The sequence below is a fragment of the Strix uralensis genome, chromosome 9, assembly GCF_047716275.1.
Source record: "Strix uralensis isolate ZFMK-TIS-50842 chromosome 9, bStrUra1, whole genome shotgun sequence".
In the NCBI taxonomy this organism is placed as follows: domain Eukaryota; kingdom Metazoa; phylum Chordata; class Aves; order Strigiformes; family Strigidae; genus Strix; species Strix uralensis.
Genome location: NC_133980.1, coordinates 11,984,748 through 12,009,909, shown reverse-complemented (window position 1 = coordinate 12,009,909; position 25,162 = coordinate 11,984,748). Strand labels below are relative to the sequence as shown.

The window sequence follows — 25,162 nt, the reverse complement described above, 5'->3', positions numbered from 1 at the left end:
TCTGCTGGGCAGGAACGGAAATATCCCAAAGGATTTCCTGCAGGCTTCCCAGCCTGGCTTCGTGGTTGACATGAGTCGCTGGTGGGGATGGGAGAACAACAAAAAGGGAGACATCAGAAATGATGGGACTGATTATCATGGCTGAAAAAGACCCTCAACTGAAATGCTACGTTTAAGAGGAAAGGAAGGTCTTAAATCTGCTTCTCAATGGGCAGTGGGATGTCCCATGCTGCAGCAGGGATGCTGGTGAAACACTGCTCCGAACCAGGGCTGAAGGAACAGTTTGGAAGGACACCTCACCTGCCTGTGGTGCTGGTGGATATTCAACACATGAGACAGGTCCTGGCATGCTGAGCGGGCACCTTCCTGCAGCAGCAACCCTTCCTCTCAACTCCCTGCACCCCCAGGTGAGGTGTGGGTCCCAGGAGATGTGTGGGGCCTGGGCAGAGCATGGGTGCCTGGTGAAGTGGGAGTCCTGGGCAGTGTTGGTCCCTGACACTGATCCTGAGTGAGATGTGGGCCCTGGGAGAAGTGTGGGGTGTCCCAGGAGAGGTGGGGGTCCCGGGTAAAGGGGGGGATTCCGGGTAAGGGGCAGGGGGGGGGGGGTGTCCCAGGAGAGGTGGGGGTCCATTGCTCCAGGGATCCCAAACCGTGCTGCGCACACAGGCAAAGCTGGGATCTCAGTGTCCTCATGAAAAACTGGGGTTGGGCCCCAGCTCCCTTTTGAGATTCATCCCAAAGTGACCTGCTGGGGGCCGTGGGCAGAAAAGACCCACATTTCTTTTCCAGAGATCAAATCCCAGCTGCCAGAAGCACCTCTCCTGGTGAGCACTGGGATCCCCTTGCCATATGTAGGATCCTTTGTAATTAACAGCCCATAGCTGTTAATTTGTTAATTTGCAATTACCAGCCCGTGGCAGCTCTAATGCACCCCAGAGAGGGCACCGTGCCCGGGGTGCAGAGGACCCTGCGGGGTGCTGGGGTGGCAGCTCCCAGCTCCCGGTGGGTGTCCCATCAGCAGCGGGGAGGGTGCCCAGGGGGAAGTGTGGGGTGTCACCTTTAAACTCCTCGCGGCAGCGCTGGGCAGGTTTCTGTCTGCTGGTGCGGCTGAGGGGGGGACGTGAGGGGCAGGGCAAGAGTTAACCTACCTGCTCTGCCATCCCTCTTGGCTCCACCTCGGAGACCGAGGGGAGGGAAAAAGGGAAAAAGTAGGGGAAAAAAAAAAAAAAAAAAAAAAAAAGAGGAGGAGGAAGAGGAAGAGGGCAGAGAGAAGCGCCCGGACCGCGGGCAGCCCCGGCCAGCAGCGGAGCGGCCGCCCCGTCCCACTCCCAGCATGTTCCAGTGGTGAGTGACTGCGGGGAGCGGGGACCCCCAGCCCCGCTCCTGCCCCGCTCCTGCCCCGTCTGAGACTGGTGGTCCCCTCCGCTCCCGCCGCCCGGCACCGCTGTCCCGGCGCTGCGCCCTGCCCGGAGCCGGGGGGGCTGCGAGGTCCCCTCGCCACCGGGTCCGTCCCGAGGGGTGCCCCGGGGGCGGCTGGCAGGGAAAGGACAGCTTTGGGGGGCAGGGTGAGCATGGGGAAGGGACAAAAGGACGGCGTCTGTCCCCTGTCCGTCTGTCCCCATTCCAGGAGCGACGCTCCCCCCCGCTCCGGCTCTGCACAGGGCTCCCAGGCGAGGCTTCCCCCCCACCTCTGGGCCGGGGTACCCCGGGGAAGGGTCTCTGGGGTGTCCGCTCCCAGCGCAAACCTCGCCCCATCCCAGGGGCACCGGGCAGGGGCTGGCGGGTCGTCCCCCCAGTTCCCCGGGGGTGCCTTTCCCAGCCCTTCCCTGCCCAGGGCTGGTTCGGGTGGTGGGGCCTGGGGGCAGCCAGACCTGCCCCGTGGGGTCCCTGTCCCACGGCAGCGCCAGCCTGGGGGCAGATGCCCACGGCGGGGCAGGGAAACTTCCAGGGTTTCGGCTCTTGCCTCTTCCCCGCCCTGTGCTTTACCGCCTTGTATTTAAACCAGGCGTCTTTTTATAAGAAAGGGACGTGTCCCCGCACACCCCGGGACTGGGGACAGACGTCGCGGGCTGGCATCCCGCTTGGCGCTTGCACCCAGCCGGCGTGGGCTGCTCTTGGAGACATTTGGGTGCTTCTGCCCAGATGTGCTCCCAGAGGAGAGCCCCTCTCCCAAGCCCTCGGCACTGCCAACAGAAAGGGCTCTATACTGGCGCTGCCTCCGCCGGCTCAGTGACTGGGTCTAATTGAGGGGCCAGAAAAATCCAAATAAATAGATAGCCCTGACCGATGAAAGAGGTTTTCATGTGGATCAAAAGCGGCTGTGTGCCTCTCCAGGGACCGGGGATGGAGAACCCCAGCCTCCCGGGGCCTCGCCCGCCCTGCAGCATCACCACCTGAAAGGGAAACTGCCCACCCCCAATTTGGGGATTTATATTTAACCGCCGGCGGTGGTGTGGCCGTCTCACAGGGAGGCTTTTGAGCTTTTCCTGGTGGAGAAAAGGGAAGAGGAGGAGCGGGTTGGGACCTTTTCAAAGCTCTCTCGATGGCACCGACACCGGCGGTCGGTTGTCACCGGCAGGAGCCCAGCCGGGGCGCGGGGGTTGCCGCCGTTCTCGGGCCCTGCGGCGCCGGGTGCCCCGGGCTCCTGGGGACGCTGGCAGGGACAGGATGGGGGTTACGCCCCAGAGCAGGGTGCTGCGGCTCCGCAGGGTGGTTTCTCTGTGATGGCAGCCAACCCGAAGCGCCTCCTGCAGAGCCGCGGTTCTTGGGGTCTCCAGAGAGCAGGACCTGGTTTCTCCCCCCTTAAGTACTTCCCAGCCGAGGACACCACAGAGCAGAAAGGCTCGAGATCAGAAGAGACTCACACATGACTGTTAGTCTTTTGGCCCCCAAATCCTTAGTTTGATGTAGGAATCGCCTGCAACTGTGGCTCAGGGTGCCCCCATTCCTGTCGCTTCCCTGCCAGTGGAGGGATGGGGTTTCTGCAGGGCAGGAGGTGGCCGCGGGGCTCCCGGCTCCTCCGGGACCCGGTGGTGCCCCCGTGGTTTGCAGAGTCAGACCTACAGGAAAAATCCCAAATCGATTATTGTAACAAAGCAAAAATTGCACATTGCACCGGTGAGAGATGGGAAACAGTGTCCACTGAAGGAAGGAGGAATACGTTTCTGTGCTGTTGTGTAACACGTCACCGATGTACCCAGATGTACCCAGGCTACCCAACCCTCCAGCTCTTACGAAAAGACGGAGCTCTCCCCTCAGCCCCAGGGCAGTGGCTTCTGCCTGGGCTGAAATAAAAACCCAAGGAGGGTAACGGGGGTAAGTGGCTCCGAGCAGCTTCTATCTGTGTCAGACACAGCCTGCCAAGGGTGGGACTCATCCATGCCAGTTAGCAACAGCCCTACCTATGCACATTTTAAAAAATTATATAATTTTTAAAAGTTCTATCCCTTGCTTCTGGGGAAAGTCTGGCCATCCTTCAGGCTGGGTATTTTATCGTGTTGTCCTTGGGGTGGTGGGGAGTGCAAGGATGGGATGGGATGGGATGGGATGGGATGGGATGGGATGGGATGGGATGGGATGGGATGGGATGGGATGGGATGGGAGCAAGGCTGGGGTGTCAGGATGGGGGGTGCAACTGGGCTTACTATATGGGGGTGACCAGGGTTATTTCTGCTGATGAGAGGTTTTAAACGTTGCTTGGCTGTGCAGGAATTAAAGTCATATTGGGACTGAAGGGTTTCTAAGAATAAGCTCAGAGCTGTGCGGCCAGGGCTGGAGAGGGTTAAGGGAATGGTGAGATCTAATCAGAACTGCTCCCTCATCAGTCTCAGATGAGTGGCCACATATAAAACCTGATGGGGAATATCTATCCATTTACCCGTAATTACTTATTTCCTTGCTTGCTCTCACAGTCCACGCTAGCGATCACAGTTTTCCCACGTAAACATGGGGCTGAAAAGTTCTTTGTGCTTGAGGGTGAAGCCAGAGACAGGAGCTCCTGGTTTCCCCAGTTCCCATTTGGGGCTCCTGCATTTCAGCGTGGCTGGAGTTCCCAAGCGCAATGCTGTCCCCGTCCTGGGAGCCTGAGGGAATACAGGGTGTCCCACCAAACAGGTGCTTTGGTGCAGCTTCTGCTCCAAAACCCCAGCAGCTTCCTGGTGGCATTGGTCACAGTCTGGCCCCCACAGCCAGGAGAGTTTCAAGGCTTTTTTTTTTTTTTTTTTTTCCCCTATTTGGAAATTACTTGGGTTAAATGTTTTGGATTTCAGCCCCAAGCTCCTTTTCTGGACTATCCCAAAGTGAAGGTGTCATCTGCTTGGTAGAGATGAGGTTGGATTTTTCTGGCTCTAACAGGGAGCGGGAGGCTGAGGATTGTCCCTGATGGGTGGCACCCAGCCTGGGACGTGCTTCTGTCACCAAGAGGACAGGCGCAGGGGAGCCATGAGACCAGTGCCACATCCATCTCCTTTGGCTCCTCAGCCGAGGTCCCTGTCACCTGCCAGCAGGGAAAGAGGCTCCAGGGGCCACCAAGTACCTTGTGTGTTCCCTCCACGTGGGAGCAGCTGGAGATGGGGCTGCCCTTGGGAAGCCATTGGGACCCCAATGAGCACATGGAGCCCAGCTGCCATCACCACCACCACCACCCCCCCCCACCCCCCCTGCCCAGTGCTCATTTGCACGGAGAGATCGCCCAAGGCAGCTGGAGCAAGCAGGACTGTGGTGGGAGGAAATTAGTGCAGGTGTGCCAGCTGTGGAGGGGAGCCAGGGTAGCGCAGGCGGGCAGTTCCTCTTCCCCACGGCAGCAGGGTGAGAAACCCACCTTTAATTGTGTGGAAAAGCAGGTTGGGGGGGTATTTGGTGCATCAGTAATCTCTGAGTGCAGCCTTCCCGCTGTTCCAAGGACTGCAGGAGGATCCCGCTCAAGCCCCTGCAAGCCCCAGGGTTTGTCCCATGAGCCAGCAGCTTCCCTGGGTGATGGGTCTGCAGCAGGGGAGAGCAGGATGGCCCCGCATGTGGCTGGGATTGATCTACCACCCCCAGTCCTCTGACACCCTGGACATGCCGATACCTGGTTAGCTGCAGGCTGGGAAAATCTGCCCACGAATCTGCAGTGACTCCGCTGTTCCTTATCACTGCAAAGCAAAGCAACGGGTCCCAAGGGCTGGCCAAAACGCCCAGCAGTGCCCCCAGAAATGCTGGTTCCTGAGGTGGTTGCAGGGTTAGGGACGTCTTTTCCCCATTGAATCTTGAAGTTCATCTCGAATGGTAATTTTTTTTGTCCTGATCTGCCATTTTGAAATGAAATGGTGATGCTTGTTTTGTGTTGACTCCTGTGGTCTTCCCGGCTCCAGTTTCACAGTGTTGTGTAACCTGTGATGCCAGTGTAGGGTCATGGGGAGCACATCTGTGTTTTCGAGCTAACACTTCCATAGAAGAGATAATTCCCTTCTGCTCTTGTCCTAAACTGCAATTTTCAGATGGCTGAAACAGGGGTTTCCCTTGGGACTTTCCTCCAAACCAGCTGCTTTTCTGAAGCTCTCATCCTGACTTAATTTCTCTTTCTTGACCCATTTTCTTCTCGCCTGTGAACCCTTCCCAGATCTTTGCACAGATATGGGGTTACCAGATGACACCGCAGCCATCTGCCACATGCCTTGTGCCTGTCCCTGTGGTTAAGTGTGGCCCCAGATCCACCCCACAAGTGGGATGCAGGTGGGAAGAGCGTGCGTGGAGGTGTCCCACAGCTCTTCCCACAAGGCTGCTGCCTGTCCAAAGGTGATGGGACACAGATTATGAGCATCCTGTGACCTCTGCAGGAGGTGCTTTTGCAGACAAGTCTCTTGCAGCCTGCAGTTTCCTCTCCTTAACCCCCCTGTCTCATCTCTTTAGGAAGAAGACCATCTACAAAACGGTTTGCCTCTCCTTCTTGCTGGTGATCACGGTGACGGTGCTGCAACGGGGAATGGCCCCCAGTCAGTTCATGCAGGGCCAGCAGCAGAAAGAGCTGCCTCCTCCGGAGCCCCTGAAAACACAGAAGAGAGACAACTCCTTCTCCATCACCAGCACTTTCTGGAAAAGCAAGAAGGAGAAAGCTCCTGTGAAGGAGGAGGAGAGCGTGACAGCAAAGCAAGCCAAATCCTGGGATGTCACCACTACCAACTGCTCAGCCAACCAGAACTTCAGCAAGGTGGACTGGTTCAAAGGACTGGAGCCCAACTTCCAGCAGTTCCTGCTCTATCGGCACTGCCGCTACTTCCCCATGCTGATCAATCACCCTGAGAAATGCAACGGGGATGTCTATCTGCTCATCGTGGTCAAGTCTATCATCACGCAGCACGATCGCCGCGAGGCCATTCGGAGGACCTGGGGCCAGGAGAAGGAGGTGGAGGGCAAGAGGATTAGGACACTGTTCTTGTTGGGCACAACCTCCAAGGAAGAGGAGAGAGCCAACTACCAGAAACTGCTGGATTACGAGAACCACATCTATGGAGATATCTTGCAGTGGGATTTCCTGGACAGCTTCTTCAACCTCACTCTCAAAGAGGTCCATTTCCTGAAGTGGCTGAACATCTACTGTGACAACGTCCGCTTCATCTTCAAAGGTGACGATGATGTGTTTGTGAGTCCCAGCAACATCCTGGAGTTCCTGGAGGACAAGAAGGAGGGAGAGGATCTCTTTGTGGGGGATGTCCTCTACAAAGCCAAGCCAATCCGGAAGAAGGAGAACAAGTACTACATCCCCAGCGCCCTCTACAACAAAAGCAACTACCCACCCTATGCAGGGGGGGGGGGCTTCATCATGGATGGACCCCTGGCCAAGAGGCTGCATAAGACCTCGGAAACGCTGGAGCTGTACCCCATTGACGACGTCTTCTTAGGGATGTGCTTGGAGGTCCTTAAAGTATCACCTGTTGGGCACGAGGGCTTCAAAACTTTTGGCATTGTGAAGAACAAGAACAGCAAGATGAACAAGGAGCCATGTTTTTTCCGCAGTATGTTGGTGGTTCATAAACTGCTGCCTCCAGAGTTGCTCCAAATGTGGGACTTGGTCCATAGTAACTTGACATGCTCGAGAAAACTCAACGTCCTTTAGCTCAGTCTCTCTGGAGAGCTGGGACTGGAGGGGCCAGGACAACTCATCTCTGCTCCGGGGTGGGGTGAGCCTCTGCTGGTGGCACACAAGTCCTTCGGGGGCATCTCCCTCCGGGGCAAGGAGGGCAGAGACACTGCGCTCACGGGCAGGGTTTGCGATAGCGTTTGTTCCTGTACTGTAATGTGGTTTGCTTATCTCCAGCTGGGTTGGGGGTTGATGAAAAAAAAGAGGAAAAAAAAGTAAGAAAAACACAAGAAATCTAGCACAAAATGAAGAGAGAGAGAGAGAGGGTAGAGGCATTTGTGTTCTGCTTTAGGTACCACATCCACTGGAGCATGATGAATGGCGGGGTGGGGGGAAGCAGGAAGGGATGTGGCACAGGCATTTTTTTGGAGATGTTCAGGGTATGGCTATCCAGGGAAGCTGCTCCAAGGGAGTTGAGCAGTTTACAAGTGCATGAACACCCCATGACTCAAAAGTCAAGGGGATTTTATTTATCTCAAATTTCTACTCTATGCAAGGTTTTAGTGACATTGACCCTGTGCACATTGGGTTCACCCCCGCCAAAGTCCTCTCTCTGTCCCCACTATGCAGCTGGGGAATGGGCTCTCTGCCGAGGCTGGGCCTTGTCAGCCCCAAACCCTGTTAGAGTTTCAGCCAGGCAGTTGGGGGATTGGGGTCTTTGACCCTCACAGAGGGTCCCAGATGATGGTGGCTCTCAGCACCAGCCCAGGCTGTGCTTGGCTCCCCAGCCCCTCTGTGGCCTCGCTGTGCGTGCACTCAGAGGAATGCACCCAAAATTCCTCAGGGATTTGTTCCTCCTGGCAGGAAAGGGAAGGGACAAGGCAGGCTACCCTTGCCCACAGCCAGGGAAGTGGCAGAGAAATTTGGTCGGCCCCAGCTGGAGTGGCCCAGGGGCTTATCACACCTGGGACCCCAGCTTGGGTGCAGGCACCCCAGGGGCCTGCTGCAGGGAGACCCTCTCCTTGCAGCAGGGCTGCCCTGGTGGGGTAACCTCAGAGGGGGAGAACAGCCCCCAGTGACCCTGGGCATGGCTGCCTCAGGCTCAGCCCTGGTTTTGCAGAGAGCATGATGCTCCAGGACAGGCTGGCGAGCATTGGTCCTGCCGCATAACAGGGTCCAAGGGGAAGGAGGGCTGGTGTTTCGCACCACATCTGCTCCTCTCAGGGTTGTTGCAGTGTTTATTCTACAGGATGAGGCCCAGGAGCACGAAAGGGAGTAGTATCATGAGACATAGCCCTGTTTCTTTGGGCTGAAAGGGTCACTGGAGTTGTCGAGGGGAGCCCTGAGCCCGCTGCCATGGTAGAACCCACCCCGACACAGAGACACAGGGTCACACAGGGGCCACAGATGCTATCCAGCCACCGACTGCAGATGTGAGCAAAGCCACAGGCATGTGCAAAGCCACACGTGTGCCCAGGCACTGGTGTGCCAGCTCCCAGGGACAGGCTCTGTGCACGCAGATGTCCCCATGCACAGGGCTTGGAGGCCCAGATGTCCCTGCGGGCGGGTGGACACGCACAGCCACATCCATGGCCCTGACCATGCACAGTGAAACATGGCACATGTGCACTCGCTCTCTCTCCCTCTCTGGTGCCAGACATTGAAAGCAAAAAATTTTGACTACCTCAAAGGTCCCCCTGTGCAGTGCCTTTTTTTTTTTTTCCTTTCCTTTTCTTAATGTGTTTTGGAAATGGGCCCGTTTCATTTACTCCAAGTCTGTATGTTCCCCAGGTTAGAAAACAAACAAAAAAAGGGCATAAACCAGCCAAAAAAGGCACCCTGGTGCCAAGCCACACCACTTCTCGGCAAATGTCCCTCGTCTGCTTAGATGAGATGCAAATTTGAAGAGGAGGAAGAGAAAGAGCCCCTTACTGCCCAGGGCTCGGCAGTTGGTACTGGGGCTGGCAGCGATACTGTGAAATTTGATTTATGATGCACCCAGTGGCACTGTGTCCCTGGGGCAAGTGCTGGCAGCACAGGGCAGAGCCCTGAGGGCACTTTCAGTGCCCGCTGGGCTTAGGCAGCACACAACACTCCTTCATTTTCCCATCCCCTCCCTCCTTCCAGTGGGAGCGAGTTCAGAAATACTTTCCAAATTGACACCTCCATAATTTATGTCAGGTACAGTACATTAGGCTGTATATTTATCTGATATGCAGGGACAGCTCTTGCTCTCCATAGCAATGCGTATGGCGAGCCAGAGCTGCATGCAGAAATCTCTCAGTGTTGCTCTTCACCTGGTGGGACCTGTACAGAGAAACCTTGTAGATTTGGTGAATATTCTAGTTTCTAAATAAAGGTTAAAAGAAAAAGGAGAAGAAAAAAAACCACAAGCCCTCACCTCGTGCCTTTGCTAGCAGGTTTGTGCTGGCCAAGACAGCCTGGCTGGTTGGGAACGAAACCTGGTTATGGGCTGTAATGGCAAAACTGGGCATCTCGGGGCTGTGGCTGCCCTGCTCTGGCTTGGCACAGATTCCTTGCGGAGTCTGGCATGGTGTTTTAACAAGGGATGGCAGATAATTTTTCTCTCTTCCATGCACTCCTTCAGCTGCATTTCAAACCCAGCTAAACCTCAAATTGTCCTGGCACTCTGCAGCAAGGAGCTCCTCACCTCAGCCTCTGTGGGAAGGCCACTTGGCAGGTTTGGAAACTCACCTTTGTCAAACACCCTCTCCTCGTGCTGAAGGAGTTTGCCACCTTGCTGTCCCTTGTCACCCTCTCCATAGCAGGACTTTGCTATCGTTTTCCCCTCAACCAAAGCACCACCGCAGGGTGACACATCCCTCAGCCATAGCACAGTGGGATACACACGCACCATGGGTCAGCAGGGATGCCAGAGCAGAGTGAGCCATGGCTGCAGGGACAAACCCACATCAGGTTTGCACCTGGCTGGCCTGAAGAGGAGGAAAGACATGGATGAGCCTGTGTGTCTTGCCTCGGTGTTTGGGCATTGAGGCCTCGGTGTCTGGGGCTGGTACCCAGCTCAGCTGCTCAACAGGGTGATGGGGAGCGGAGGGGCCAGCAAAGGGCACCAGGACATGGTTCTGCTTGAGCAGGGCAAGAGGAGGCCACAAAGATGTTCGGGGGGGGGGGAGGTGGCTGGAGCACCTCCCTTGTGAGGACAGGCTGAGAGAGCTGGGGGTGTTCAGCCTGGAGAAGAGAAGGCTCTGGGGAGACCTTATAACAGCCCAGAAGGATGGGGAGGGACTCTGTCAGTGAGTGTAGTGATAGGACAAGGGGTAACGGTTTTAAACTGAAAGAGAGTAGATTTAGGTTAGATGTAAGGAAGAAATTCTTCCCTGTGAGGGTGGTGAGACACTGGCACAGGTTGCCCAGAGAAGCTGCGGCTGCCCCCTCCATGGAAGGGCTCAAGGCCGGGTTGGACGGGGCTTTGAGCAACCTGGTCTAGTGGAAGGTGTCCCTGCCCATGGCAGGGGGGGTTGGGACTGGATGATCTTTAATGTCCCTTCCAACCCCAATAATTCTATGATATGCTGGGCTTTGCAGACTGGGCCACCTGCCACCCCGACCAGCTTCCCCATGGCCCCAGAAATTTCACAGGTGGGGACAAAAGGTAAATGCTGAGCAGACACACTTGAGGATGCTCTTGCCGGTTCCCTCTCCAGTGTGACCCAGTGCTGTCTCCTCCCACTGCGGGGCTCCTCCGCAGGTTACTGGGGTGCGAGCAAACGCTCCAGCAGGGGATCCAGGGTCCCGGAGCTGGAGCATCCATGTTCCGGTGTGGAAATGGGGCTGGGCTGAGACCGACTGCAGGAGCGGGATGTGAGTTACGGCACGGAGAGGGGGCGGGAAGGATGCTGCAGCCCCCAGATCCCTTTGTTCGGGAGGGTGTGAGCGGGGGGGCTGCTCTTCGCCCGAAATCCCAGCGCCACCCCGGCCCAAGGCGGGTGAGGGGCCCCGCGGCCCCGCCGCCTCCCTCAGCCCGCGGCCGGTGCTGCCCCCTGGCGGCCGGCCCCGCCCCGCCGCCGCCCTCCGACCATTTGCCGCCGGGGCGCGCGTGGCGGCTCTAAAATGGCTGCGGGCCCAAGGGCGCGGGCGGCCCCGAGCCACGGGTGGGGGGAAACGATACCCACACCCCTCTGCAGGGCTGCGCCCCCGCGGCAGCCCTCGAGCCGAAAGCAACCGCTCCCCCTCCGCTTTAATGCAAAACATCCTATCTGTAGATCAATCCTTTTTTTTTCCCTCACGGGGCTGTAGGGTGGGAATCCATATGCAGGCAGCAACACCAGCAGAGGGGCTGCAAGGACTTTTGTGTGGCAATAGAAAAAATACCGGACATTCTGCAATATGCCAAGAGGGGGGAGCTGTCTGCAACCACAGCCAGAGCTGAGGTTTAAGGTCGCTGCCCGCCCTCCCATGCCAAGCCAGGCTGGCAGAGGACCTTGGGGCAGGACAGAGGCGCTCTGTCACTTGAGCCCACGGCTACCTGTACCCAGGGGAGGCTTGAGCCACAGCTACCCAGCCCTGCGGCCAGCACTGCCCCAGTTAAACCAAAACAGCACCCACCTGCAGCAGTCACTCAGGGCAGCCTTGTCCCCTAACAGCTGCCACTGCAGGGCCCCAGCCAGGCACCTGGCTGGAAAAAAAGACAAGTAACTGCTGGGGTCTGGGCAAGCACCCAGCCCCTTCATCCCCACAGGGGTGGAGGCAGCCACCAGTACCAACCCTGAGAGGAAGAGCAGGAGGTGGGTGCTTGGTCAAGGTCACAAACACAGTTACTGCCCCAACCCCATGTTTCAGTTTATTTGCTTCAGACCTAGGGCCAAGTCAAGAGGAGACAAGAGGCAATGCCTGTAGGAGTGTGATTGAGGTGCACAACTGTGGTACAAAATCCAATTTACTCATTTGTTTTAAAAAGTAAAAAAAGCAATTGGCGAGTATGCAACACAACATAAAAAAGCATGGTTGTCTGGTTACCTCAGCCATCATCTTCCTCTCCCCTCCTCCTCTGTGCAAGCACACAAAGGGTGGGGAGGGGACAGACTAAAGCAAAGCTGGACACTAGCTGCTGTGCTGTCAATGATCTTGAGAGAAGGCTCAAGCCACGCTCTTTCTCAGAGCCCTGCTTCATTTAGCCGCACAGAAGTAACACGAACCAGTTTAGGTCCTTTAATCTGTCCAAGACAGGGTGCTGAAGCACAAATGATAAAACATTCTGCATTTTTACAGCAAAAATGCTACAGAAGTTTATAGGAAAAAAAAATTTTTGTACATGGGTAAAACATTATAAATTCAAGACAACTCACAGACAAGGGGTAAATTCCCACATCTATCGCTCATTTTTTTTAAAAAGTTCCTTTGAATAGGCAAGCAGTCAAAATGGCTTGCTCTCTCTTCCTTGAAATGAAAGTTGTATCTTCCAAGTGGCTCACAGTACTGCTTCGCATCTTGGAATGTCCTCCGAAGGCTCCGCCAAGATCAAAGGAGAATAAAAACCCCCGGAGTCCTTTCAGATAGTCTCAGAGAGCAGGAAAAGGGAAAGGAAAAGGGAAGTTTATTCAAACTTTATCTTCTTCCCTTGCGGCTTGTGATCTCCACCTCCTCCTCTGCCTCCTCGGAAGCCTCCTCCTCTACCTAGAAAGAAAATTATTACAAGCAGAGTTACAGGTATCCCTGCACAGATACCACTGCCCTTCCAAACCCATCCTGGCACAGGACAGAAAATAGATTCACATCAAGCACTCTGTGGTGGCACCACACCATCACCCCAAGAACAGCTTTGGGTCAGTTTTTGAGCACGCCCCCTTAGAACAACAGTGTTTGTATCCTCTTACCTCCAAATCCTCTGCCACCACCTCTGCCACCAAATCCACCCCTTCCTCCTCGGCCTCCTCCTCTGCCGCCACGACCGCCAAATCCACCGCCAAATCCGCTGCCACGTTGAAATTCACCCTTTGGCTTGGCAAAATCGAGGATCACTTTGTTTCCATCTATCTCTCCATCCTCCATGGCTTCTTTAGCTGCTTTGGCATCTTCTGGGGAGCTGAAGTCCACAAACCCAAACCTAGGAAACAGGTTAAGAGAAACAGTCAAACTCCCCAAGCTGCAGCACCACCTACAGGTATTCGATAGCAATCCCTCCGGAAGCAAACACCCGCGCACTTCTGCAGCCACACAGGCATCAGGACAGCGGTACTTGTAGAACAGCAGTGGCTAATCACAATCGATGGAGCCCCATTGTGAGTTTGCCAGTACTGAACAGTTAATATTCTTCTCGTGCGAATCCACAGGCTGCCACGGATTTGTTGGCAGGAAGGAGCTCATTGAGAAGTGAGCACACGCTGCCCTCTATGCACAGACCTGAAGCTGTAAGCTCATTCCCTGGTTCCATGCAATTTACTAGCTTCAAAGAATCACCCACACAGGAACATGAGAAACACCCCACACTGCGCACATCAGTTAAAGTGAGGCTCTTTGTAGCAACTGAACCAATCCCAGGTTTATGTTTGTAATACTCTATGTTTAACATACCCTTTAGATGATCCAGTGTCTCTGTCTGTGACTATTCTAGCACTTATAGAGCCTTCAAATGATTCTCTTAGCGTCTCCTCTGTGGTGTCCTCAGAAAGGCCTCTGACAAACAACGTTTTGCTTTGTTCTACGGAAAGAGAAAACATTCAGAGATGATTCTGTAAGAAACCATCGGTTTCTTATCATCACATCCAGCTTGCACTACTTGCTTCCAGAACTCACAGGGCTAAAGGGTTTGTTTTGAAGAGCTCAGGCAGTTAAAGTCCTTGAAAACTTTTTCAGGACTGCAGTTAGATCCTGATGTCAAAGTATCTCCATCAGCCAATCCGGTACTGTCAAGATAATTCTTTTTCCCCCCTTTATTTTTTTAAAAAGCATCTTATTGATAGGGATACTAACTGGACAGACACTGCTGGATCAGCACTTGACTATCTAGAGGACTTCGGCAATAGTTTCATCAGCATTTCAGATAATCAGTCATCATATCCAGCACACCCGCTTACGATGCAAGTCTTTCACTCCACAGGCATGCTTTTTTTTTTTTTTAAAAGCAGCCCTAAGTTTGCATGAATGGTACACTCCTGCCACATCTGTTTTAAGACCAAATGATGAAAACATGGAACACTTACGATTAAATCCTCCTCTTGCGTTCATGTTCCCTTTCTGCCATGCTGGTGAACTGAATTCCAGTCTGATTGCTCTGCCCTCAATCTCTGTGTTGTTACAGGAATTCAATGCCTCTTTGGCATCCTCAGTCGTGGGAAATTCTACAAACGCATACCTATTTGGAGAGGAAGATCTCAGTCAGCCTGAGAGCACAAGGGATCTGTGGAGTTAAGACATTCGCACGCCAGCTCAGGAGAAAGGCGCAACATACCCTTTAGGCCTGCCCTGGTTGGTCTGTGGCATCTTAATGGAAGAAGCTTTCTTAAACAGTTCTTGGAGAGTCTCTTCTGAAGCAGCATACGAGAGGTTGTTGACAATTAGGGTCTTTGACTCCCTCTCTCCACCTCCTATGGAGAAAACTCAGCGCTGTAAGTGCAAGTTTGAAGAAGGAGAGCTCTCTTCCTCTAGTTACAAGACCTTCTCTAGGGTGAGAATAGTTGTTGCCCCCTCCTCACCTCAAGGTGAGGCACAAGGCCAAGTCCAACACTCTTTTGGTCACCTAGACCAGTTGTCCTCCCTTGTTTTAAACACGCCAGACATGCAGGGCACAAGTTAGGCAAAAGGTCCCTTCCTGACAGTTTTCCTGCAGCGCTTCAAGTTGTTCTATTCCTAGCAAACTTCTGAAACAAGTGGAATTAAATCCTAAATGGCATTTGTATGCATGTTATTGGTCTGGAAAGTACCTTTCTGATGGTCTTGATGGCTCTTCTCACCAGTGAAGTCAATGACCATGGCGCGACCATCAATCTCTGTGCCCTGCTTCTCCTCCAGAGCTTTGTTTGCCTCAGCTTCTGTTTTAAATTCAATATATGCCATCCTACAGCACAGAAAAGAACATTAAAAAATGCCTCCTTCCAGGAATGAGTGGAGTTCATGAATGGAAGGGAAGGATGGGGAAGAACAATGCTTCACAAATTAGCATTTTCAGTACACCTAATGCAGCAGGTTCCTTAAAGTAGCTAAAGGACACAGGAACTGTGTTTGCCAAAAGTCTGAGAAAGAGCCAACAACTAACAGTCCTCTCAGCCACATACCCTTTGCTGTTCCCCTCCTTGTTCATTACTATCCGGATTTCTAGTGCGTTTTCAAACACCTCTCTCATTTCATCTTCAGTTAAGCGGTAGGGCAGATTCTTCACAAACAGTGTTCGAGCATCTCTCTCTGCAAAGAGAGAAAAGTTACTTTCACATTACTGGCTAAAAATCCCTTCTCATCTACACTGCCAGTTCAGTGAGAATCAGCAAGTTGCTCCAGCAGCAAATAAACCACAATAAGCATTTACATTTTCAGAAGCTGAAAAAGCAACTTCTAGGAAACTTAATTAGCCAGCCATTGTACTTCTCTTAAGGGCATCAAGCTCAGAAAACAGGTACTAAAGCTTCAAAAAGAGCCACATTTCCTCCTCAGCCCCCCCAATATACACTATTTCTTGGGATCCCATTTCCAGTTATTCCAGTCTGAACTTGTGTATCCGTGTGTCAGCATTTGATAAACTGGTTACAATAGAATTACCTTAAAAGAGCAGAATAGTGGCCATCACAAACACTGCAAGCCTGCTCCAAGGCCCGACTATGACAACTTGTCTTTGATATGCACAGATATTCAGTTATGGGCCATACCTTTCTTATTTTCTTTCATTGTTTCCTTGCTCTTTGCTTTTTCCAGTTTGATTTCAAAACCCATTAACTTCTTCCCATTCAGTTGGAGAGCTTTATCCAGATCTTCAGCAGATGAAAAGTCTACATAGCCGAATCGCCTGAAAGAGTAACCTTACTATTTAAGCTGATCTACCTCTAGTAGCAGCAAACACAATCAGAAACCCAGAACCCAAAGTCACCACTGGTCAAGTTGAGACTGTTAATAAAATAAATGCTAACTGGCCCACATAACCAAAACAGTAGAGAACAACAGCTCTGTACTGAAGTAGCAGCTCTCCTTTTAGAGATGCTGTCTGAAAAGCAGCAAGCCAGGTGAGACCCTTATCAGTACTGTGCCTCTTCCAGCTGCCATACACTAGCAAGCAACCACACCAGCATCTTGAAGGGAACAGCATCAGCAGCATTACACCTCTCCAAAGAAATTACTGCCAATTAAAAGAAGTAAGCAGCAAAATTCTACTGAACTCACTTGGAAGCACCAATTCTGACATCTAAAACTTCGATATTCTTCTTCCCAAAGAATTCTTTGATGCCAGTCTTCAGTTCTTCAAACTCCTTGGTGGGGACCAAATTTCCCACAAAGAGGGAGAAAGCTGAAGTAGGCCCTTTAAATGAAAAGATAATAAAGTTTGTTTGGGGTTTTTTTGTCATTTTTGTTTTGTGTTAAGAGCTGGAAACCAGACTCCAGACAGCTTTAGCACATCAGTTTCTGTTCAAAAGTGACATCATACTTCAGTATTAAGTCCCTTATAATCATCATTTGTGCTGGAAAAAGCCCCATCAGCATCCTGTCCCTTCACAGTGATGTGCCTCACCCAACAGTCCAAGAACAGTCCATCAAACAAGCATCATTTGACTATCCCACACCACATACCATCTGTTTTCTTTTTCTTGGCCTCTGGTGCACTTTTATTGGCCATTTCTTTCTTCCTCTTCCCAGGTGCTTCCTTGACAGGTTCTGTGACAGAAACAAACAACAACACTGAAAAAAAGTACAAAACTTTCCTATACTGGATCAATACAGGAGCATTAATCTTTACACCAGTCATAGACAAGACCTTCTCTTATCACTACAGGAACTCTTCCTCAGCCCTAAAGACCGCAATAGGACAGAAATTCTGCTCAGGCACCTTTCCTGTTATTAGAGGCTTATGGTCTCAAAACCATTTAAACTCACTTTCATCCTCACTTTCCTCCTCGGCATCCTCTTCATCCTCCTCCTCCTCTTCATCCTCATCTTCATCATCATCCTCTTCATCTTCCTCATCTTCAGAGTCTGCCTTGGCTTTCACTGGCACGGCCTTTGCTGGAGTAGGTTTCTTCACCTGAATAGGGGTTGTGTCCATGGCTTCATCTTCAGACTCTGAAACAAGTTGAGCACAAGATTTCAGACACATTCAAGATTAATCCCCTTCTGAGACTAAGAAAGAAAATCCTGTGAAGTAAAATAGTGGTTTTCATGCCTCCTTAAATTTATATGTTCTCAGGAAAGGAGTTTAATGTATTTATAGTGTTTATAAAAACTACCTGTCCCTCTAGTCTTACTGATTAAAAACAAGTACCTGTTCCCCAAGAGTAAAGTTTAACTAGCAATAGGGAAATAAACACACACTCAGCCACATCTGATGGACAACAGTAGTCAGCTAAAATCAGCTGGGCACTAAACAGAGACACACACTCTGCATCACTCCCACTAATCCATTAAGTTACACTCCCCTCTAGCAACCTATACATGTTTATTAGTTTAACCTTTTTTTTTTTAAGTCAGAAAAGTTTTCCTAAATCCCACATACCATCATCATCTTCCTCATCATCCTCCTCCTCGTCCTCCTCTTCCTCAGATTCTTGCTTTGCTGGCACAACTGCAGGCTTTTTGGCTGGTACTGCTGCAGGCTTTTTGGCTGCAGGTTTCACAGGCATTGCCGGTTCCTCTTCCTCATCTGCACGAACAGTACAGCAAGTGTTCACCTGCACCACTCAGCCTTAAACTTACTAGTGTTTCACAAGGTTTTGGCAAAGTTCAGGTAAGAACGATCAATAAACTAGAAGATGCTTCACAGGCTGCATGTAATGCAGCTGCAGCCCAAGTTCTCCTCCAAACTTCACTGATTCCCCATCTTTCCTTCCTCACCACCTTTAAATCAATGGACCCCTCTCTGCAAAGCATTAAATCATAAACTTTCAATTCCAAAGGTACTCAAATTCAGTGACCAGCTTTCATCAACTTATACAAGGATGGACATTTATTTCAAAAATAACATACCAGAATCTTCTTCCTCTTCCTCCTCCTCCTCATCATCATCTTCCTCGTCATCTTCTTCATCTTCTTCCTCGCTCTCTTCCTTCTTGGCATTCTTTCCATTTTTTGCTCCTTTGGCTAGGACAGCAGCTTTTTTAGGTGATGGAGCAACAGCCTTTTTAGCTGGAGTAGCCACAGCCTTCTTGGCAGGTGTAACTGCCTTTTTTGCAGGAGTAGCAGCCTTCTTTGCAGGGGTAGCAGCCTTCTTGGCTGGTGTAACCGCTGCTTTTTGCTTCTTCTGAGGGATCATCTGAAATACATATTAGTGTAAGACTCTTATTCTGACCCTTTAAACTACTACTAGTTCAATGTCAAATATATAGCAACTGCAATCTAAAGCATATCCTTCTGACAGACAAGTTTGTGCTGAATAATTGTCTATTCTGTTGAATTAATAAAGACCAAAATCAGCTTTTTCATGCTTTTAACAGACTAATGGAACAGTAAAGCATCTCCAAATTCCCTGGTCCTGAAGCAAGACCAGTGATCTCTCTAGCAGCATTCAGCAGCTTGACATTTTAAGTCTTGTGTATTATTTATGTGTGATAAATCACTTATGGCCAATACTCTACTAGGGTAATTAATCATCCACTTGCTCATCAGTACTAAGACAGCTTTAAGATCCCAGCAGTCCTTCCAAAGCCTGGAAGTACATATTTGACAGCTAAGCTGGTTTTCCCCACATTGCTTTTTTCTTATGAAAACCAGTTTATTCTTTAGGCACAGTTAACTGACCGAATAAACTGATTGTCACATACTACACAACCCCCCAACCCTCATGACACTTTTCTAACACATGCATCCTTTCAACTTCATCTCTAGATTGATCACCTCTTCTCCGCTGCTTTCCTCTAGTTCTGAGGACTCTTCTTCCTCGCTTTCCTCGACCTTTTTGGGGGGAGGAGCCATTTTTTTCTGTTTGATCTGATTCTTGGGAGTCTGAAAGAGAGAGCGAGCTGTAAGCCGGCGTTCACGTCTCCTGCCCGGCAGCCCGCAGCACCCCCGCCACCTGCGAGCCAGCGCACGCACCGCCCCACAATTGTCCCCACCACGTGGCCGCCCGCCTGCCCCCGGCGGGTCGGCGCAGCCCCGCCACGGTGGGGTCGACGACCACGACCACGCCAAGGACGGGGAGACGCGGGGGTGCGAGGCCCGCCGGGGGTCCAAGGCCGCCCCCGGGGCGGGCGGGGGGGGCGCCCCGCGCTCCCACGTGCTCGCTCTCCCCGGCGCACCACGTGGCCGCGCGGCGCCGTAGCCCCGCCCCCCCCCCTGCGCGCGCTCGCACGCGGCGCGCGCCGAGGTGCCCCCCCCGCGCCTTTTTTCCCCCCTCCCCACGGACCTCGCGCGCGTGCCGCCCCCCCCCCTCCAATCCCCCACGCGCAACAATATGGAGAAGGGGACGGGACGAGGGGAGGCTTGAAACCGCTCCCACCGACCGCGCGGCCCCTCCCCTCGCCGCCATCTTCACAGTGAGGGAGGGGAGGCCTGGAAACAGCCGCGCGGCCTGAGGAGACGGGCGGCGGGAAAGCGGCCCGGCTCCCCCCCACCCCCCCATCGCCATCCGTCCGCCCCGCCATGGCGGCGGCCGCTCGCCTCCCGCCTGGCGGCTGAGCGCGGCCCCGCCCGGCGCCCTCACCTTGGCGATCTTCACCATGATGGCGGCGGTGCCTGGCGGCGCAGGGGCGGCGGCCGAGCTGTCTCAGGAGAGGGGTGGGCACGTCCGGCGGGGCGGCGGCGAGGAGCGGAGCGGGCCCCGGGCGGTCGGGGGGAGCGGCGGCGAGGCGCTGGCGACCCGGACCGGGGACTGAAACGAAAGAGCGAGCGCAGGCCCCTTCCGCTCGTTTGCCTAGCCCTCCGCTACGCCACGCCCCCTCCGCCCCCGCTTCAGCCAATCGCCGCGCGCGCCTCGCCGCCCAGCCAATCACCGCTCCCGCCCCTCGAGCCCTTCCACCAATCGCCGGTACTTTGCGATCAGCCAACGGGAAAGCGCGTTACAGCCGCCAGCGAGAGCGAGTCTGTGAGGCAGGGGACGAGAGTGGGGGGACGTGCTGCCCGCCCGGGAGAAATCGGCGATAACCAATGAGAGGGCGGCAGCTCGGCGCCTGCGCCCTGATTGGGCGGCGGGGCTTAGCGGAGGGTGGGCGTGGCCGGGGCCGCGGGAGAGCACGTGGCGATCGGCCGGCCACGTGGTGAAGCAGGGTCGGGGCCGGGAGGGGGTGCCCGGGGGTCCCGGGGCGGGCGAGGAGGGAGGAGCCGGAGGGGAGGGGGCCCGGGGCCGGGCCTGGCAGCCGCCGTGCGCGGGGCGGGGGCTGTCTTCCCAGGCCGGCCCTGCGGCAGCGCGGCTCCGGGATGGAACTCAGCCTGGGCACGCGTTTGCCTTTTTCTTCGGCTTTGGCAAAGGGACGGGGCTGGGGCACCCCCAGTGCTGCCTCCGCCACCCCCCTTCGCTCCGGCATCCCCTCCCCGACCCTCGGGAGGCACTGAGCCTCCTTGGACAGCTTGAAGAAGCATCCCCAGGAGCTGGTCGGCGTGCATCTGCTGGGGCTGCAGTTGGCACAGGAGCACCCTGCAGCTGCCACCCTCCTCTGGCTCCCGGTGGGGAGAAAAGGCCCAGCGCTGGGGCAAAAGTAAAACTGTGCTTGCCTGATGAATGCTGTTGACTTCATTCATTGAAAGAAGACACCAGCTTTCTTCCTGTGGAGTTTTACCCCAGTGGCTGTGAAGTCGGGGTAGGAATGACCCCAGGGCAGCATACAGCACCCCTGATTAACTTGCCCGTCTGCTGGCAGGGCTGAGTGCTGTCTTGCCCCTGTCTGACATGGTGTTCCCCAAAAACCTGAGTGGCCTCTATTGCTGGGGCTTCCCCACTGCCTTACATCCCCTCCTACTTCAAAATGGGTGTCCAGCCAGCTCCTGGGGGCTCCTGACTCATGCACATGTGTCTATAGGAGTTTGCCCTTCTGAGACTTGCTTGAGAGATACCCCTAACTTGGGAACACAAGATCCTAGGGAGCCCTAAAGAAAAAAAAACAGACTCTCAATGAATGCAGTCCTACAGGGCCCTGATGACCTTGAGGGGACACCCCTGGCTTGCTCAGTGCCACCTGAAAGCGAGGGACACACTGTGAGTGAGGCAATGCACCCAGTTCCTAGGCAGTCCTAGTGCTGTTTTCTCCTCTGCTGGGTGAGGAGAGGCAGTTTCCAGGCAGGCAGAGCCATAGCTCACCGGGAGGTGATGGGATCAGCCAGCCTCTCCAGGAGTAAGCCAGCCTGTGGAGAAACTGCCACCTTCAGCCAGTACAGGGAGTGAGGGAGCCAGAACAGAGAGGGACCCTGCCCACGTCCCAGCCCTGGTCATATATGCAGGCAGAAGGGGATCCCGCCTGGGGAAACCCCTTGTATAGGGCAGCTGTACTCTGCAAGTGAAACAGCAACATCTGGCTCATGTCCCTCAGCGTGCGCAGGAGCTGTCCCTGAGTGCCCAGGGGAGGCAGTGACACAGACCCAGGGTGGCCCACAGGGGTGCAGAGTGATGGAGATGGAGGAAGTAGAGGCCTGGTAGGAATTTTTAACTTTCTGAAGCAAGAGCTGATCGCACCCTCCTTACTGTGCCTGCACATGGTGCAACAAAATCCCATACTGCTTGTACAGCTCTGCTGCCCATGCCGGGGCTGGCCTTGGTTCCTCTCCGTGCTGCAGGAGGGCTGGTTTGCCATGGGAAAGGGACAACTGTTCCTTCAGCCATGGGCAGTTTTGGCAGCCAGGACATTGCATGTGTCTAATAACATAGTGCCAGCGGTGGGATCAGGAAAGGGTTGAGCTGGCAGCTGGCCAGTCTCGATGTCCAACCCTGGCAAGGGACATCTCAGCATGGCCTGTGCTCCATCTCTTCTCCCAGCAGCATGCTCAGCGCTGGCAGGTTGTCCCTGGTGCTGGCACATCTGAGGCTGCGGCAGGACCCAGTGGTTAGGGGAAGGAGCACAGCACCTGTGTGTGGAGGAGTGAGAACCGACGCTGCCCGCGGCACTGCGTTAATCCATGCACCGTGTTAGCCCATGCACTGCTGAGCAGGGCTGGATACGGCCCGACCCTGCCAGCCGCTGCTGTGGCTGTAAAGGGCCAGAGATGCCGTGGGGAGAAAGGTAGCTGGAGCACTACAGATGTTGGCATTTAGGCTGGGCTGTTCCCTGTATCCCACCTGTGCTCAGGACCGCTGGGCAGTCCTAGCACTGGGCAGGAGGATGCTGGAGCAGCAGCGAGGCCAGCCTTTTTCTGGGGGGACACCACATTGCAGGGCTGTCCCAGTGGCACAGCACAGCCCTGCTCCTCTGCATGCACCACCAGAAATTTCAGGGCCAAGGGAGGTCTTCAGAGCAGCATCAGTGAGGAGTAATTTGGCCAAAAGAGCAGGTTTAACAGCTCTAGTTGTGGAGTAGATGTATTTTAGGTGCTTTTATGGCTGTCTCTTCTTGTAGCATGTCTGCAGCTTGAGAGTGTTGATCTAATTCCCCAGTTAAAGGGAATTTAGCTGGTCTAATGGAGACCCCAGGAGGGATTTGCTGAGGATTCGTAGTTTCAGGCACAGCAGACACTCATCCCCTCTGCTTTTCCCCAGCCTGGCAGCACTGGGGACACCTTGCCCGGCTGCCACTGCCCAGGGGTGGGAGGGAGCCGGGCTGCGAGGCACATGCAAGCCAGGCAAGATGGGTGACCAGCCGGGGAGACACCCCCATAGGGACCGTAGGTGAGGGGAGTGAATGTCCCCAGATGGCCTGTGCCTGGTCGCGGCTGGGTGTTTCCACTAGATGGTGACAAAAGGCTGCAATGCCTGTCCCGAGTGGGAGCCCGCGGGGTTACACTGGCTCCCGAAGCACATCTCTGTGGGTGCAGCTGAGCAGGACACCCCGCCCTGCCTGCTGCATCTCTCCCAGGTGATCTCGGGACACGGAGGAGGGTCTGAGACGAGCCCTGCATTTGGTACCCACCAGATAAAAGCAGCAGCCAAGCACAGTCCGGAGAGGAAAAGTTTTACCTGAGGCTTGCACAGGCATCTGCTGCCAGAAAACCTCCAGGACCTCCAACCAAACACACTGCAGGTGCCCAGAGAGGGGGGAAACGAGCTAGAAAAGCCATCAAATGTGGCCCTGAGTTCCCCAGCCCCAGCCTTGCTTCCCTGGCATCACAGCTTAGCTATGACATGGTCCAAGCAGTGGCCTTGGGGTGGCAAAGGTGACAGCAAAAAAAAAAAAAAAAAAAGGCAAATTTAGCCATCCCAGGTCTAGGCGCTGCTTAAAACCTCTGGAGCATCCCCATGTCCCACCAGCAAAGCCCCTTCCCCTGCCACCAGTGCCCACCTCACCCCATCACGCTGCTCCCCTGCCATTCGCCTGCTGCCAGCCAGAGCCACCCCAGCAGGTACCACAGAGCAGCTGATGGATGGCAATCCAGCAGGGCCAGGCACACAGGACCTGTCCTCTCTCTTCTCAACCACATACCTCACTTCAAATACCCAGCGGGTGGAGAAAACTCTCCCCATGCCCTGATTAATGCAGGACATCAAATGAGACAGTTCTGTGTGGTACCCTAATTAAGCCTTTTCTTCCTTATCCACCTGGCCATTCCCAGAGAAGAGCCCTCAAGGATGATGAGCATGAAGTGGGTGCAGGGCTTGTTGTGACAAATGGCATTTAATTTGAGTGGCCATGTGCCAGCCTAGGTCCTGCACCTTGAAACAGGCAGCTCAGGACACAGTGGGCTGCAGGGATGAAAGTCAGTGGTGCCTGGCAGAGTACAGGATTTCTTCTCTGGGAAGTATCCTTTCTGGAGGTGGGATGCTGCAGGGATTGGCATAGGCCCCTGGACACACCCTTTGCTGCTCTGGCCGATGGTAGGTGATAACCCAGAAAATCCCTCCTGGATGAGGCTGTGCTGTTTCCTGGGGTTTGTGACAAGGATAAGTCTGGGTGACTCACACGGAGAGTTTCATATGTACAGTGTTTAGTGTCCCCGTGACCTTCAAGTATTCCCCAAAGCAATCATTCCTGGTACCCTCAGAGAAAAAGGACTTTTCTATTTCCAGAAGAAGCCAATTGCCCTGGGATGTCCCTTCTGGCAGGGCTGTGAGCCCCCAGCAAGCCCATGCAGCCACCCAGAGCCTCCAGGCATAGGCAGGACTCCCCTCTGGCTCTGCTCAGCAGGAGGAACAAGTGTAACCAGGGAAAAAATGGTGTGAGGGAGAGAAGTGGGACTGAAACAAAGAGGACTTACTTGTGAGATAAAGAAGAGACACCAGGTGAGGGAGATGTGGAGCACTCCGGGTGGCAAGAGGGGAGCTTGGGAGCACCCTCCTCTCTCCATCAGGACAGAGAAAGTTGGTGAGATGGGAACAGGGAGACATTTCAAAGCAGTACATGCAAGTGCCTTTATAACCCATGGGGAAGTCAACCTGGGGAGAAGCTACAGGTGATCCCAGTTCAGTGATCCCAGGCCAGCAGCATGTCACCACCCCACACAACTGCAAGTCTCCCTGCGTTGCCCCACAGTGCTTGGGAAGGCTTTGCAGGACTTTTATGGAAACAGCCCAGAGGGGGAAGCTCCTCCTTACACAAGGCATTTCTGTGCATCCTATTCATCTCCCAGAGCTGGGGCAATAAAGAATGGGATCCAGACGAGTGCCAGTTCCCGGGGGATGACTGTCGAGAGATTCAAGTAAAACATCTGCAAACTGCTTGTGGCTCAGCACATCTGCCCCTTGATACAGGCCCACAGTGCAGTCACCCGGGGCTTTGCCTCAGCTCGCTCACATTTTACCTGCTGGAAGCTCTCTCTGCTCAAAGGCTTGTGTTGGGCTATTTCCATTTCACAGCAGTTCCTGGGCATGGGGCCAGCAGAAGGCAGACGCTCCGCCTGGAACAAACCCAAACCAGGGGA

At 54.0% G+C, this 25,162-nt stretch overlaps 2 protein-coding genes and 3 non-coding genes across 6 annotated transcripts; 1 reads left to right on the top strand and 4 right to left on the bottom strand.

The window, feature by feature from the left end:
• Positions 1–1,057: 1,057 nt before the first annotated feature.
• On the top strand, positions 1,058–9,444 carry B3GNT7 (UDP-GlcNAc:betaGal beta-1,3-N-acetylglucosaminyltransferase 7). 2 transcript variants are annotated; one of them, XM_074878202.1, is made up of 2 exons: positions 1,058–1,344; positions 5,890–9,444. In XM_074878202.1, the coding sequence occupies exons 1-2, from the start codon at positions 1,334–1,336 to the stop codon at positions 7,091–7,093; spliced, it is 1,215 nt and encodes a 404-aa protein (XP_074734303.1). In that variant the 5' UTR covers positions 1,058–1,333; the 3' UTR covers positions 7,094–9,444. The 2 variants fall into 2 exon arrangements, with proteins under 2 accessions (XP_074734303.1, XP_074734304.1); XM_074878203.1 differs by lacking the exon at positions 1,058–1,344 and adding an exon at positions 3,214–3,315.
• A 2,789-nt stretch (positions 9,445–12,233) lies between these two features.
• Positions 12,234–20,119, bottom strand: NCL (nucleolin). Its single transcript, XM_074877284.1, has 15 exons — positions 19,869–20,119; positions 19,064–19,171; positions 18,197–18,482; positions 17,727–17,873; positions 17,111–17,296; positions 16,808–16,891; positions 16,403–16,538; positions 15,895–16,031; positions 15,310–15,436; positions 14,959–15,092; positions 14,487–14,622; positions 14,239–14,390; positions 13,610–13,736; positions 12,913–13,142; positions 12,234–12,712 (listed from the first exon to the last, which is right to left on the bottom strand). Exons 1-15 carry the CDS (start codon positions 19,884–19,886, stop codon positions 12,633–12,635), a joined length of 2,088 nt encoding a protein of 695 aa, XP_074733385.1. The 5' UTR covers positions 19,887–20,119; the 3' UTR covers positions 12,234–12,632.
• LOC141947524 (small nucleolar RNA SNORA75) lies at positions 13,273–13,411 on the bottom strand. Its single transcript, XR_012630179.1, has one exon. It is a non-coding gene; the product is annotated as a small nucleolar RNA SNORA75 (small nucleolar RNA).
• Positions 14,022–14,098, bottom strand: LOC141947528 (small nucleolar RNA SNORD20). The gene has a single exon (XR_012630183.1). It is a non-coding gene; the product is annotated as a small nucleolar RNA SNORD20 (small nucleolar RNA).
• LOC141947527 (small nucleolar RNA SNORD82) lies at positions 16,631–16,700 on the bottom strand. Its single transcript, XR_012630182.1, has one exon. It is a non-coding gene; the product is annotated as a small nucleolar RNA SNORD82 (small nucleolar RNA).
• Positions 20,120–25,162: the final 5,043 nt, after the last annotated feature.

Coding starts and splice junctions, on each gene's coding strand:
- NCL (XM_074877284.1), bottom strand. Junction 17,297..17,726: donor TGATGAGGAAGATGATGATG/GTATGTGGGATT, acceptor AACTTGTTTCAG/AGTCTGAAGATGAAGCCATG. Junction 13,143..13,609: donor GACACTGGATCATCTAAAGG/GTATGTTAAACA, acceptor CCTGTTTCCTAG/GTTTGGGTTTGTGGACTTCA.